General features: G+C 50.3%; 1 protein-coding gene across 1 annotated transcript; it reads right to left on the minus strand.

The window, feature by feature from the left end:
• Positions 1–19: 19 nt before the first annotated feature.
• LOC142906937 (tripartite motif-containing protein 16-like) lies at positions 20–8,119 on the minus strand. Its single transcript, XM_076055727.1, has 6 exons — positions 6,892–8,119; positions 4,651–4,746; positions 3,599–3,832; positions 2,464–2,486; positions 1,947–2,041; positions 20–876 (listed from the first exon to the last, which is right to left on the minus strand). Exons 1-6 carry the CDS (start codon positions 7,198–7,200, stop codon positions 326–328), a joined length of 1,308 nt encoding a protein of 435 aa, XP_075911842.1. The 5' UTR covers positions 7,201–8,119; the 3' UTR covers positions 20–325.
• Positions 8,120–15,192: the final 7,073 nt, after the last annotated feature.

Below are 15,192 nucleotides of genomic sequence, written 5' to 3' on the forward strand. Positions count from 1 at the left end.
AGATTATTTTATTGTTTCCCTTCTACGTGACTTTACCGAAAGAACCAAGAATATAGTGATTTGGAATCGCGGGCCATTGAGGCAGACTCCATCTCCTCAGCAACTTGCGACCACCTATCCTTGCAGCACCTCACAGCTCTTTGAACCTTCGAGCGAAGGCTGCGGTAAGCCTCCTCATGCTCTGACGTGGGATGCTGTAGACGATGAGAGTGGGCTGGTCGCTTTTTCTCAGCCATCCCGAACACCTCCTCTGTCACCCTCACTTCACCCTCTCCTCACCATCCCCCCTTTCATCAGTTTCTTGGGTTTCTATTTTTCCTCATCCTCAGGATGCACGACTCAGGTCCACGATCTTCAATGGTTCATTACAACACCCAACCCACATCCCAGGGTAGAGAGGCTGCAAGAATCTCTGCCGAACCTCGTGGATCACCTCCATGGAGTCGGCGCGGTAAAATTCCAGGAACCCCCCCTCCCAGTGCAGGTGAAGCCCGATTCTGCGTGGGGAGGGAGCCCCCATCACCGACAGTGCAGTCTCCACTCCACCATGAACCACTGAGAAGTTGTCGTCACGTTTCTCTAAACACCAGGACGCATCGTTACGTCCCAGCTGCAATGCAGCACCACTCCCTTTCCGTGGGATCGTCCCGTACGCGACTCCAACCCGACACCACCGCGCGTCCCCCACATCCACCTCCCAGTAGTGGTGGCCAGACGAGAAGCTCTCACAGCACAGGGCTTGTGACCAGCCATCAAACCGGTGTGGGTGATCGGGGCGACCCTGGGAAACACCGGTCCACTTTATTGTCCTGAGTTCCGAGGAGATCTGGAGTTGGTTATGAGCTGAGTTTTTGTCCAGAGTCGGTGAGCATCCGTCTGTGACAACAGCGATCACAACATAACTACAGGACACCATCACCATTATCATCCACAATCACCACATCAACACCACCATCATCAACCATCATCTTCACCATCAACAATCACAGCACAAAATTCACCAAAATCACCATCACCACCAACATCATCAATACGATTAACATCACCAACATCACTATGGCCATCAGCAACATCACAAACATAATCATCACCACTAGCACCATCACAAATAATCACCACCACCATCACTACTATTGCCTCGACCAACAACACCAACACGACCAGCATCATCACCATCACAACGACCATCAAAACCTTCAATACTACCATCACTACCATTATCACCATCAGCAAAACCATCACAACCATCACCAACTATATTATCACCAATGTCACCATTATTATCACCACGACCATCACTGCCATCACCACGACCAACACCATCACCAATGCTATCACCATTCCCATCACTCAAATTATCAGTAATATCAGCACCATTACCACCATCCTCATCACAACCACCATCACCATCATTATGACCATTACCAACTGCCTAGCAGAGGCCCAGGAATGGATCAGATATCACCTGCCACTGATGTTAGCAATGGCAGGTAATCAAACCCAGTAAACTGGGTTCGTAGTCCAGTGTGCTAACCACTATGCCATCGCTCACCCCACCTACAGATGCACAGAAACATTCACACGCACACACCGTATCTCAATATCGCAACTACCCATGACTGGTAATGCTTATTATTTACCAAAAAACACCACACTGGGTCTCATGGCTCTGATCACTAGGGTCCTGGATTAGGATATATACAAAGCCTAAAATCCCCTGTGTAGCCTTAACACACTGTCAGGGCAAGTCAGCACCGTTGATAGCTGGCACGGCCGACGAGGGGGTGGGTGGCCAGCACTAAGCCTGGCCACCTTTGTCTCCCTAGTGGTGATGTTCACACAAAACCCCAGGTACTCATTTGAGGCTGAGTCGACCTAGTGCACACACGGGGATAATTTTTTGTCAAGACCACCCAATCACCCATGATTCACACTGAAGAACTCACACAGGAGTTTGACTGCACTTGTCTCCAGGACTTTAAGCGAGGCAATGTCCTGTTGGCTGCGAGCTGAGGGTGGAGCTGAAGTCACCCTGCCTGCCCTGTGAACGCAGAGCAGACACGGCTACTGTCTCATGCAGAGCATCGCCACTCACAGGATCATCACAGCTCCATCACATAGACAATCATCACAGCATCATCACACGTGGAAGCATCAAAGCTCCATCTCATCTGCAATCATCACGCAAAGCATAACTCCTCACAACTACTTACAGCATCACCACACAGCATAACTACACGTAACGTCACCACACAGCATCATCACACAGCATCATCACGCAAAATATCTTCACACACAGCATCTTCACATGCAACAGCACTCCACACAGCATCATCACACACAGCATCACCACACGCAGTTTCACCACACAGCATCCCCACACAGACAATGTCTCACTGCCCACGCCCCACACTCAGTCCCATGTTTTCGTGTGTGTAGCCGTGAGTGAAAGTCGTCTTTTACCTGCGTGTCTCCTGCAGGTGCCCCTGTGGGAGAGAGAGATGGGTTACTGTGACTCTATCTCGATTCCCTTGCATTCAATGGAGTTCCCACTGCAACACTGTGGGTGGAATATGAACCCCAAAGTCTTGGCTCATGACCCCATGATCACCAACACTGACTTACGGTGCAAATATTTCAGAGTGAGACTGGTTGATATTGATCTGTGTTGAGTAATTTGGGACTTGAAATTTCTGGCGTTACCAATGCACATGGTGCAGGTCTTGTAGAAGTGATGTTCAAGACACAATATCATTAATAAGTGTATGAGACCTCGTATTTAGTTTAGCATCCATAATACGAACAAGAGGAGGTCCACAAAGTAAGAAGCAGAGATGAAATCAGCTCGTGAGCAGGCGCTGGTGGATTGTTACATCGCGGCATCATGAGATGTGGCAATGACTTGGGGAGGCCTTCATCCATCAGTGGATAGGTCATGGCTGATGATAATCATGAATACCGTGCACATTGTTGTTGTATGGTTTATTTAAAAAGTGCAATTCCAATACTATTAGATGATATTCACAATGAAACAAACTTAATGGAAATCTTCTCCTTTGGTTCTTTCGGTAAAGTCACGTAGAATGAGAATAAAATAACAAAATAAAATGAGACGATAAAATTCTTACGACGTTTCGGCCACAACACAAGTAGCCTTCTTCAGGTGAAAGAACAGAACTGTCGGACGACAGAGCTTGAATGTCGTCCGACAGTTCTGTTCTTTCACCTGAAGAAGGCTACTTGTGTTGTGGCCGAAACGTCGTGAGAATTTGATTGTCTTATTTTATTTTATTTTATTATTTTATTCTCATTCTACGTGACTTTACCGAAAGAACCAAAGAAGATGAATTCTTGCAGTCACGAAAGCTTTTAATCGAAATTTAATGTGAATCTGTTAAAGGACGAGAGAAATAATTAATTTAACTGAGAAAATATGAGATGGCCTTCCAAATGGCAGCAACTGGAGCTGCGATGCGAGTCCATGAGTGGAGCTGTGTTTTCAAGCCCAGTGGAACGAACTCTCATTCAGGAGCCTCCCTCTGCTGCTGCTGGTGAGAGGGCTCTGTGCCAATAGAGACACTGGAGACTCATCGCTCACCTGCAGGAACGCGAGCGAGTCCCTCTCCTGCGCTAGGGCCTGTAGGCGAGTGGCTACTGCCTGGAGCTCACTGATCTCGCGCTGGTAGTGAGCGATCTTCTTCTTGATCTGATTCAGCAGCTCGCGCCCTTTCTGCTCCGCTTGCTCTAAAGCCGCCTTCTCCTCCGCATCCAACGCTGCTCTCGCGCGGGCGAATCTGACCGAGATTGAGGCCTTTTCATCTGTCATGGATCCCTGCAAAGAGAAATAAATGCTACCTCTGTTCATTAAATGTCTGGTCCATTGTGAAATGGCATTCAGGTCGGTGTGACACGAGTGCAAATGTGAACGTGTGCAGACAGTGATACGAGTCTGCAGCACTGAGGCCTCCTTCTTCCTCTGATAACGCCGCTGTGCATTTTCAGTACAACACGATTCGGGGGCTGTGAGGCATTGACATCATCAAATCCCATCAGGAGTACATTCATGGTCCGTGCCATTCTCATTGCGTAAGATTCGCAGGACGATGCTTTGTTTACCTTCACATGAAGCGAAGGGAAATCTGTAATTTGCCGTCAACAAGTAGAGTCTTAATGAAATGGGAAATTAGGCCAATTCCTCTTTAAATGAATGTTTTTAATGTGAGAAAAAAACATATGTATGGATTAAGAGAGGGGATCATGAACCCACTTGCTATACTGCTACCAGGCCACCCTAAAGCTTGAGTGATTTCAGTAAGATGGTGTACAACAGTCTGTGTATGATCCACCAACTCTGCCACAAGAGTATTGGATAAGAGGTACGTACCACCTCATCTGACCAATAGATAACAGACCTTGAAGTGGTAAGTTGTTGGGAGATATGGGAATGTTGAATTTCCATCACTGATTGAGTTTCTCAGTGGAGATGAGATCCACCTTGTTGCTCGTCCTGATTATTGAGGTGCATTAACCGTTGTGTCTTTCGTCCAACAATGTGTTTAGAGCCAATGGAAGTCCACGTGAATGGATGGAGTTGTTCTACATTACAAACCCTACTCAGGGTGGAGTCACAGGGTCACAGAGTCACGATACCTGCCCGTCCCTGTGAGCGGCCTCCATCCGCCTCACGGACTCCTCCGCCTCCCTCCTCTTCTCCTCGACCACCCGCATCTCCTCTTCCACTTGTTTCTGTGAAAGACGTCACCAGGGGAGACTCCACTCACTCTCTGAGCGTCCCCTCCCAACCCCGCTCCGCACGAACCCCTCCACAGTGACGGGGGCAGTAGCCCCGGTGCAGCGATGGAGGCTGGGGGAGCAAGCGCTGCAGGGAACTGATTTCACGAGGAGCTCAAACGTGTGCAGGGCTGCTGGAGTAGTGGGTGGGGCTACCTGAGCAGTGGGTTGGACTACCTGCTTAATGCGTGTGGCTGCCTGAGTAGTGGGTGGTGCTGAGTAGTCCATGTCGTGGGAGGTGGTAACAGGTAAAGTACAGGATTGCCAGACAGGGCGAAGTATGGTGGGTGGTTCGACCACCTGGGCCGCTTCGGTAACCAAGAAAGTCTGTCTGGACTCACCTGGAAACGCGCTGGCTAACGGGCTCTGGTTAGCCACTTAGGCTAAGGGAGTAAACCCTAATAAAATCCCGAGTGGATACCAAGTGGCCAACGCCCCACCTTGGTGGGGCGGAAATAGCTACGGTCCAGATGGCCAACGGCATATGGCGGAGGAGCCACTGGATGTCTGGTGCTTCAGGACACTCCTTCTAATCGTCTTGGTTTTCTGCCTCGCCATTGGACCCAGGCTTGGTTCCTGGTTAATCCCCGTGCGGTAGCCTGGTGTGCAACAGATACCGCACATAAATGAATTCATGCACTGGCACCCTCCAGGGAAGATGTGCCATCGCACCACCACACGACACACCCAAAGCCTTGGGCGATTGGCAAGTGGCGAGCGGGGCAGGCCTATGCAGCTAGAAGCTCCTAGTCACAACCCAGCACCAAAGCGGCAGCTATTATAAGGTCGTCATACACTCGGATTAGGCAGAAGTGCATCCCGGCAGCTATAGCTGTGACTGAGAAGCCCACGAGGATCCACTCTGCTCACCCCAAATGGTGAGGGGGCTAGAAAACGTGCCCTAAACATAGCTGCCTAGCAACATCCTGTCTGGCTTACCACGACCAAAGCATCAATAATTGCAGTCGAAACAAAAATAAATATAACCTAAACATTTGATCCTGGAATGTCAGGACCCTTAAAAAAACCCAAACTCGCAACTTCCAGAGCGCCGAACAACTCTTGTGGCACGTGAGCTGAGACAATTTGATATCCACATTGCCACCCTCAGCGAAATAGGAGAAAACCCCTATTATGATATTTTAGTACTGGCAAAGGAGGTCTAATGATGTAGTTGCTCACCCCGAGCCCTCATTACTTTGACAATGCATTGTCTTTGAGCTGTACGCCTTTTGGTGTCCTCTGATCGAGCACCAATTGGGTCGAGGCTCAAAAGAAAGCCGTCCCTTGGTGTGGACCAATCAGTTTCAAGGACAATGCACATATTATCATAGTATCTTTTTGTTTGCTTTTTTACTGCAAGTATTGTGGTTAATGCAGACATGAATCCTTGTAATAAGGTTTCAGTTTTGTTGCCAGGAAAAAAGGGGAAAAACCCTATTATTATATTTTGGTACTGGCAAAGGAGGTCTAATGATGAAGTTTTCGTTTCGTTTTACATGGTACAAGGAGGCGCTGCCATGTCACTGTTGAGTGTCCGAGAAATTTGGTAGAGAGCATCGTGATGAAAATATAAATATGGTCACGAAATACTTGGTCTGTCAAAATCAAGCGACATTTCTGGAACGCCAAGTCCAGTAACCCGGGAGCTGTTGTAGAGTGCGGGGCTAAAGTGGCACAGACCGGCACGAGGCTACCTACCAAGAGGTGAGCACTGCGGCTCATGCAGTCCGAGACGTTTTACATTTCATTTACATTTTAGGAAATGCTCCCCTCTACCACAAACCACTTTTTCCATACGAACCACAATCTTGTCATTTTGAGAACACAGTGTATGCATTAAAGATATTCAATTGTATTAAATATACTAAGAGCACATTTATCAATTTGTCATATACCAGGATTGATAATAACATGTTGTTGTATTATTTTTGCACTTTGACAACCTCAGCATACTTTATATTAAATTTTGGTTGTTAAAATTGGAAGAAATAATAGGAAGCTGAGAGAGGAATGATATATTTATTTGGATATTATTGTTCAGCTTGTACTTGACTTCACGCAGGAGAGGCTCCCGCTCACACACGCAGACCGTCTCACCTCCCGTGTCTTGTGCTCATCCTCCAGCGTAGCCACATCGTGACCCTTGTGGTCTCCTGCGATGGTGCAGGTTGTGCAGACGAAGCTTTTGTCCTGTCGGCAGTAAAATTTGATCTTCTTTCTGTGCATCTTGCACTTGCGTACTTCAGGATTCGTGCCTGGATCCACCAGAACGTGGTCCCTGAACTTCGGGTTCTCCTGATGAGGCTTTACATGAGTCACACAGTAGGAGGTTTCACACCTGAGGCAGGTCTTCGAGGCAGCGGTCGTGCCATCGTTGCAGAAGTCACACAAGGCCACGGTGGCCATTTTCTCTGCGGCACTGCGCTGCTCCACCAGGTTGGCGAGCGTCACACTCTTGTTCAGCTGGGGCCTCCGAGGGAAGGTCACTCGGCACTGTGGGCAGGAGAAGGACTCGGCCACATCCCAGGTGCCCTACACGCACTCGAGGCAGAACGAGTGGCCGCAGCTGAGTGTGCAGGGGCAGTGGAAGGCGTCCAGGCAGATGGGACAGGTCAACTCCCCTGGGGCCTCGCTACCACTGGGAGCCGCACTCGCCATGGCCCTGTGGATCCACTCAGAGACGGGCGCTGGATGTAGCTCAGGCAGTCTCTGTAGCTCAGACAGTCTCTGTATGTAGCTCAGGCAGCCTCTGGCTGTAGCTCAGACAGTCTCTGGCTGTACCTCAGGCAGTCTCTATCCGTAGTTCAGGCAGTCTCTGTCTGTAGCTCAGGCAGTCTCTGTCTGTAGCTCAGGCAGTCGCTGGCTGTAGCTCAGGCAGTCTCTGTCTGTAGCTCAGGCATTCTCTGTCTGTAGCTCAGGCAGTCTCTGTCTGTAGCTCAGGCAGTCTCTGTAGCTCAGGCAGTCTCTGTCTGCAGCTCAGGCAGTCTCTGTAGCTCAGGAAGTCGCTGGCTGTAGCTCAGAAAGTCGCAGGCTGTAGCTCAGGCAGTCTCTGGCTGTAGCTCAGTCAGTCGCTGGATGTAGCTCAGTCAGTCGCTGGATGTAGCTCAGTCAGTCACTGGATGTAGCTCAGGCAGTCTCTGTCTGTAGCTCAGGCAGTCGCTGGCTGGAGCTCAGTCAGCCTCTGGCTGTAACTTCAGACAGTTGCTGGCTGTAGCTCAGGCAGTCTCTGTCTGTTTCTCAGGCAATCGCTGGCTGCGTCTGAGACGCTAAACAAGGAACAAGCCACGTAAATCGGTGACAAGGAAGCAGGAAGTCTTTCAGTTTGATTTGCGTGTCACGAGGCGTGCCCTGGAATGTGTTGACGTGTGAGCGAGTACAGACGTCTCCACTCCAGGGGTGGCTCACAAATGAAGACTCAGATCACCTCGTCTCAAATACTCATCCTCACTCACTTCATCGCAACTCACTTCAGGGGCCGTCCATAAATGACGTCACGCGATTTTGGACGATTTTTTACCCCCCTCTCCTCGTCATACGGCGTCACAAAAAGTCAGACCCCCCCCTTCAAATATGACGTCACAAAGCTCTGCCCCCCACCCCCCAAAACCATATTTCCATTTTGAAAATAAAACATGCTTCAAATCGCTTTAAACTATTGTCATTGTAGTGCGTATTTAATGTTGCGTTGCACTGATGTTGTAGGAGAAAACACGGATTAAAAAGGAGGCGTTGGAAGCTTTGATTGAGCATAACATTCACTTGAAAATATTCAACGTCTAACTAAAACTGCAGATGTTCAGAATATTATATTGAAATTATCATTTAATTATAAAATATATAAAAGTAATTATAACGATTAAAAAAATATTTGAAACTTCGTAGTAAAACGAAGTAAAATGGAGAGTACAATAAGAACAATCATATTTTCAATTCACAGAATGAAAAGCCCTGGTAGAATCATGAGAATCTAAATGTTTAATAATCATAATATATATTTTTTAATGTTTGATTCTCCATTTTCCCATGGAGAAGCAAAATGCTCCTTCATGGAATAAATAAAAGGTGACCTTATTAAATTTAAATAATCAAATAGTTAATAATAAAAATTAATCAAAATTGGTGGTGTTATAACAATTCTATATTTCTTTAAAGTTGCGCATTTTGATGTGACGTCACATTTCTCAAACCCCCCCTGCTGCCAACACACACAGAAATCACACTACACCGATATTCTGAACTATAGTTTATTAATGGTAACAATACGCATGACCCGGAGGAGGAATATTTTGCGAGGAGAGCCTAGCGTAACTCTGCCTATCAGCCCAGTTACACAAATGTTCTACCATGTACCTTGTAGCTGTACTCATGGCGTCGCATGGACACAGTGAGAGTCAGAGGGAGAAGGACGAGCGAAAACCTCGCCTATCACTGCCTCGTAGCAGCACTCGCTGGCATCACACAAATGCTGCGAGCGGCTCGAGGAGGCAGGATGGCAGGGAGTGGGTCTGGATCGCCCGGAGGTTGAAGACAACTGAACTCACCGTCCCAGGGCACCTGTCTTTATTCTCTAAACTTCAAAGGCCCAGGGTGATGTCATACCACGCAGCCAATCGGGCGCTTACCTGTGCTTCCTGTCATCGTCCGCCTACACCGTATCTACCGTGGCCCAATCCCCTCACTTCAAAGGCCCAGGGTGGCAATGTACCGTGCAGCCAATCGCGCGCTTACCTGCGCTGTCTACATGGAAGGTCACGGGGTCTGCTGCTGCTGCAGCCCCTCACCCATTGTCCTCCCGTGCTCATTAATTCTAACCCACTGGTCTGCCCTTCTGGCCGAATATTCCACCCTCCGCCTCTCCCAATGTCGTGAGTAACTCATTGCGGATGGCCCAGTGAACCTTTTCGTTCGGCACCCATACAAATCTTAAGCCAATTTAGGGGCATCGCAATGTAACCTGCCCTGTGAGGGTCGGTCAATCTCCTGGCACCGGGAAACCATGGGACTCTCCCTCTAGGGGCCCTTCGGATTGAAAACCGATGTGCAAGGCAACCACCCGTCAGGACACTACGTGGGTGCGCTGTGTGTGGGTCGTGTGTTTAGTGTGGTGGCCGGGAGGGGATTGCGGCATTTGCGGAGTTGCTCCATGGTCGTGGCACCACAGGAATGCTGCGAGTAAACTCGTTGCTTTCTGCCTCTCTACTCCATGAGATTGTTGTTATCTTCGTCTTTCAGATTTCTTTCAGCTTCTCTTTTTAATTTTAGTTTAACACTCTGAACTACTTCGTGAAAATAATTTGTTCCGGTCTCAAAGTCGCGTTCCAGTTGTCGAGCTGTGAGACACCGGTGGGAGTTGCCGTGTTTAACTCGGTCACATGGCTGGGGCTCAGGGTCCAGCTGGTGGAGCTGTGATACACCGGTGGGAGTTGTCGTGTTTAACTCGGTCACGTGGCTGTGGCTCAGGGTCCAGCTGGTGGAGCTGTGAGACACCGGTGGGAGTTGCCGTGTTTAACTCGGTCACGTGGCTGTGGCTCAGGGTCCAGTTTGCGGAGCCACAAACCACCTAGCGAGGCCCTTTGCTGAACCCGGCACAGTTTCCCGCTAATGTGGGCAGGCGGCAGGCGCCCCAGGGGGGTCCGGCCGTAACACATCAACATCAGCGCGTAAAAACTAAATAGTACCTTTTTTGCCGGTATCAAACTTTGAGATAATAATGATAGGTTTTACCATTTCTGGCAATAAAACAGCAGTTGTGTTAAGATGTTCAAACACCAAAAAGAAACCTTTGCAAGGAATAATGTCTGCATTAACCACACACAGTTCTTGTGGTGACTATACAAACAAACATACTCTGATAATTACATAGGCATTGTATTTGAAACTGATTGGCCTACACCAGAGACGGCAGTCTTCTTAATGCCTAGTCTCACCACCACTGTAGTAGACCAGAGAACAACATCAAAAAACGAATAGTACAAAGACAATGCACGGATCAGAGTATTAAGTAGTGAGATGCCCCTGTAGTTGTTACAGTCTGTGCGATCTTTTTTCTTAAAGATGGGGACCACCAGGGCATCCTTCCAGTCCTGCGGAACCCGTCCAGCGGTCCAGAGGTGTTATGATGTCATGTAGGGCAGTCTGTGCACAAACGCCACCCTCCCTCATCATTTTGCTTGGGAAATCATATTTGCCCAGTGCCTTTCCTTGTCTCAGACTCTGGATCGCCTTCAGTTCTTCCTCAACAGATGGCACTTCCGACAGCCACTCACAGGGGGTGACTTCCTCTTCCAATATTTGAGGCAACACAGCCTCAGCAGGGTCATCCCCACTTTGCCCCACGATGTTTTCCATGTGGAGGAATTTCCCCTCTCCCAGGAAATCACAGAAATGCTCAGAAAATATGCAAACCTGTTCCAGGGGGTCGGAAATTGGATCACCGTTTTTTCCCCCCGAATTATGGTAATAGGTGTGGCGCTGTAGGTTACTTTTTTATGGAATTAAATAGGGATTTGTGTTCGCGGGCCATTGAGGCAGACTTCATCTCCTCAGCAACCCGCGACCACCACCAATGCTTGCAGCGCCTCACGACATTGTCCGAACCTCCGAGCGAAGGCTCCGGTACGCCTCCTCATTCTCCGACGTGGGATGCTGTAGCCGATGAGAGTGGGCCTGTCGCTTTTTTCTCAGCCAGCTTGGACACCTCCTCTGTCAGCCAGGGTCTCTGTGGAGGTCTAGACCACGTACCCAAAGCAGACATTGCAGCTGCCTGAGTCACAGTCATTAACCTCACCCATTTACCCTCGACATCTGGAGGAGTGGGGGACGATGCCAACCCCAGCCACAAGCGATGATGAAATTCTCGCTCCCAACTTTCATCAGCTAGCTGAGACCATGCCGCCTTATGTTTGAATGGGGTCCTGGGTGTACACCCACCACCCAAGTGGAAGAATGGCAGGTGCATTTAACAGATGACTAGTTGATGGTCAGAGGGTAGATCTGCTCCACGGTAGGTCCTGTTGTCAAGGACATGGACCCGCATCCACTGTTGCGTCACTACGTAGTCCAGCAGATGTTCATGCTTGGACCCGGCATGCATCCATGATGTTGTATGGATGTGCCGATGCCGGAACAGCGTGTTGGTAATTACAAGCCCATGGCCTGCACAACAATCTAGCAGCCTCCTACCGTTGTTAATGAGCTGATCTGGCCCATGCTCTCCAATCCCTCCAGACTAGGTGCCAGCATCATGACCAACTCAGGCACTAAAGTCACCCATAAAGATGACTCTATCCCGAGGGGCCACTTTAGCTAGCGCCTGTGACAGGAGGTCACATAAGGCATCTGGCTCATCAGCCTTCCCTTCATCCCTCCACGGATGTTCGTCTTCGGTGGGGGCATAAGTAACCACGACCACCACTCCTCGCCTCCAGTTGATGTGAAGGCGAGCCCAAAGTAGCCTTGGGCTTACAGCTTTCCACACCTCACCGCCACGCTCCCACGCCCCCTTCATTCATTTGTTCAAAAGAAGAGCCACTCCCTGTTGTTTGGCAGTCTCCTGCCCCGAGTATAGGACTGTCTACCCCTCGTAGTCTCAGAAACCAGAGCCAGTCCACCGGACCTCCTGAATACTACAGATATACAGGCGGTACCGGTCCAGCTCCCGACAGAGAAATGGCAGCATCTCCTCCACAGTGAGCGTTCGAACATTCCACGTGGCCATCCGTAGTGGCTTTTTGATATTTCTGGAGGAGCTCCGAGGGTAAATATTCAATCTCCTGGCTCCGCCAAATGGGGTTTGACCAGGAGACGTCATAGACGCCTGTCCCCCCGGGGGCCTCCGGCACAAGCTTGTTAATTACATTTTTCAGTCGTAGTTTAGTTGTAGTTAATTGAAGGTGGAGGGGTTACCAGCCCCTCGCACCCCATTTAGCCGCTGTGGTCACAGATGCCATGGGGGGAAAGGCCAATCTGAATTGGCCCTGCCCCCCACAGCACTGTCCATGACAGCGTTGCCTGTCCGGCACCATAAGGAGGAAGGGGGTTGTTTTACCGTGTACACACACACATCGACACACACACAGATCCGTGTACACAGACACGTGTATGCAGACGTGTACATACACACTTGACACAAAGACACACACAGACACGTGTACACACACAGACACCTCTACACACAGACACGTGTACACACACAGACAGGTGTACACACACATACACGTGTACAAACAAGTATACACACAGACACGTGTACACACACAGACACGTGTACACCACCACCATTAACACTCCCTCTGGCCCTGCTCCAATTCCTCCGCTGTGCTCCACAGCACCAGCAACGCGTGCAGGGAAGCCGTCTCCAGCCCTGACCCACGGTGATCCCCGTGGAACGACATCAAAAATAACATTAACAACTACAGCAACAACATCAACAACATCAACAACTACAGCAGCAGTGGCGGCAGAACCGACTATGGTTCTCTGTGTGAGTGTATAGGTCTCTTTGAGTCTATGGGTCTCTGTAAGTCTATGGGTCTCTGTGCGAGGCTATGGGTCTCTGTCATTAGTCTATGGGTCTCTGTGTGAGTGTATAGGTCTCTTTGAGTCTATGGGTCTCTGTAAGTCTATGGGTCTCTGTGCGAGGCTATGGGTCTCTGTCATTAGTCTATGGGTCTCTGTGTGGTGAGTATATGGGTCTCAGTGTGACAGAGTCTGTGTCCCTCTGACTGAGTCTGTGTCTCTGAGTGAGTCTATGAGTCTGTGTGAGTGACTCTGTGTGTCTGTATGGTGAGTCTATGGGTCTGAGTGAATCTATCAAACTGCTAATGCATTAACTCTTTCAAGTTCACAGTGCAGCAGACTTGGCACATTTTGTTGATAGACAGAACGAGCACTTGTGGGGGCTACCGTCCCCCGCCATCACTGAATTGTCGGGGCCGTTGCCCACCGACTCCCCCGTTCCACTCATACCGCTACCCCCCGGCTGCTCTGTCAGGTCCAGACTACCGACCCCTAACGTCTCGCCCCCCTGTACCTCTGCCTGGGATGTCGACCGCGTTTGCATAGTTTAATTAGCGGCTCGTACGCTTTGCGCTTGCGATGCGCTACACTGTGCAACGGCGGGGTGGGGCTGTAAGCGCGCTCGCCAGTAAATCTCCGTACCGCCCGTAAACAAACAGGCGCGGCGCGTGTTTCCCTCCCACTTGCACTCCATGTGTGCCGACAATAACAAACACGCCCCTAGTCTCTGCCCGTAAACAAACCAATCGCACGCGAGGGGGTTGGAGCCGGGGGACAGACGGGCGGGCGGGGTTTCTGCCGTGCGTGCGCCGCTGATTGGGGACGCTCGCTTGGCTCTGAGTTAAAGGTCCCGCTCAAACAGTCGCGCGAATACGCGCGTGCTCGGCGCTTTAACTAGCTACCTCACGATTAGAAACTTGTGCGGGTGATTGACCGCGACACAGCCGCCCAGGTACGCGATCGCTAAGCACTATGGTGGGCAATCGTGCGGGCACTTAAACACCCCACGCTTCGTCTCGAGGTGCACAGCCGCGCATACACGTAGACACCCAGCGCACACTGCCCTCCACTTCACACTCCCAAAAGACCACGCAACACAGTTTGATCCCCCCACTAGCGAATTTTATTTACCTGTGATGGTATGGTCAGTGGACGCTAACCTATCCCTCGGAGGTCTACGAGTCGATTTCCCCTACCGCTCGCCCCGCTCTCTATCCTGGATGTAAAACGGCTGAACTTACGCCTCTCTCACTCGTACTTACTTCTCCCCGATGTACTGACCGCTGTAAGTGGAGGAGGCGGCGAGCCTGTCGATGCTGGAGTACGTCTCACGGACGTCTCGGATGGCTGACTCTCCTGCTCCCGGGACCGCGATGATCTTGAACCAGAAGAACCCCCTTGCTACCCCAATCCCCCTCCTTTTATCCTACCTACAACAAAGGAATTTTGCTCTTTCAGACCCTTGACCTCCCGTCCAATCAGGGGCTCGGATTCTCCCGCCCTATCGATGCCCGGATCCCAGCTCGGGTGACGTCGCCGCAGTGATCTCACCGACGTCCGCTCTCTGTTCTCCCGCTACCAGTCCACTGACCCGTGCGTGTGTGTGTGAGGCTCCACTCGCGGTGGTTCGATGGCCCTGGCCGTGACCATGCAACTTTAATATTAGGTCGCGGCGCCGCAGTGCATGTCAGCTACAGGGGGAAGATCGCCCAATTTCCCGGCCGCAGGAAACCATGAAGTTCGATCCCATTAGGGACTTCTGGACAAAAACCTATCAGCCGGGTGACCTCCCCTCCCGGCTCTATGTGGGGCGTTTGTACGTTCGTGTGGGGGGGAGGGGGGGGGTGGTGAGGGTGCACCGCGTCGGCGTCGACATCCCCC

Source organism: Petromyzon marinus, chromosome 72 (assembly GCF_048934315.1).
Source record: "Petromyzon marinus isolate PM22_M1 ecotype Great Lakes invasive population chromosome 72, UKy_Petmar_22M1.pri1.0, whole genome shotgun sequence".
Classification (NCBI taxonomy): domain Eukaryota; kingdom Metazoa; phylum Chordata; class Hyperoartia; order Petromyzontiformes; family Petromyzontidae; genus Petromyzon; species Petromyzon marinus.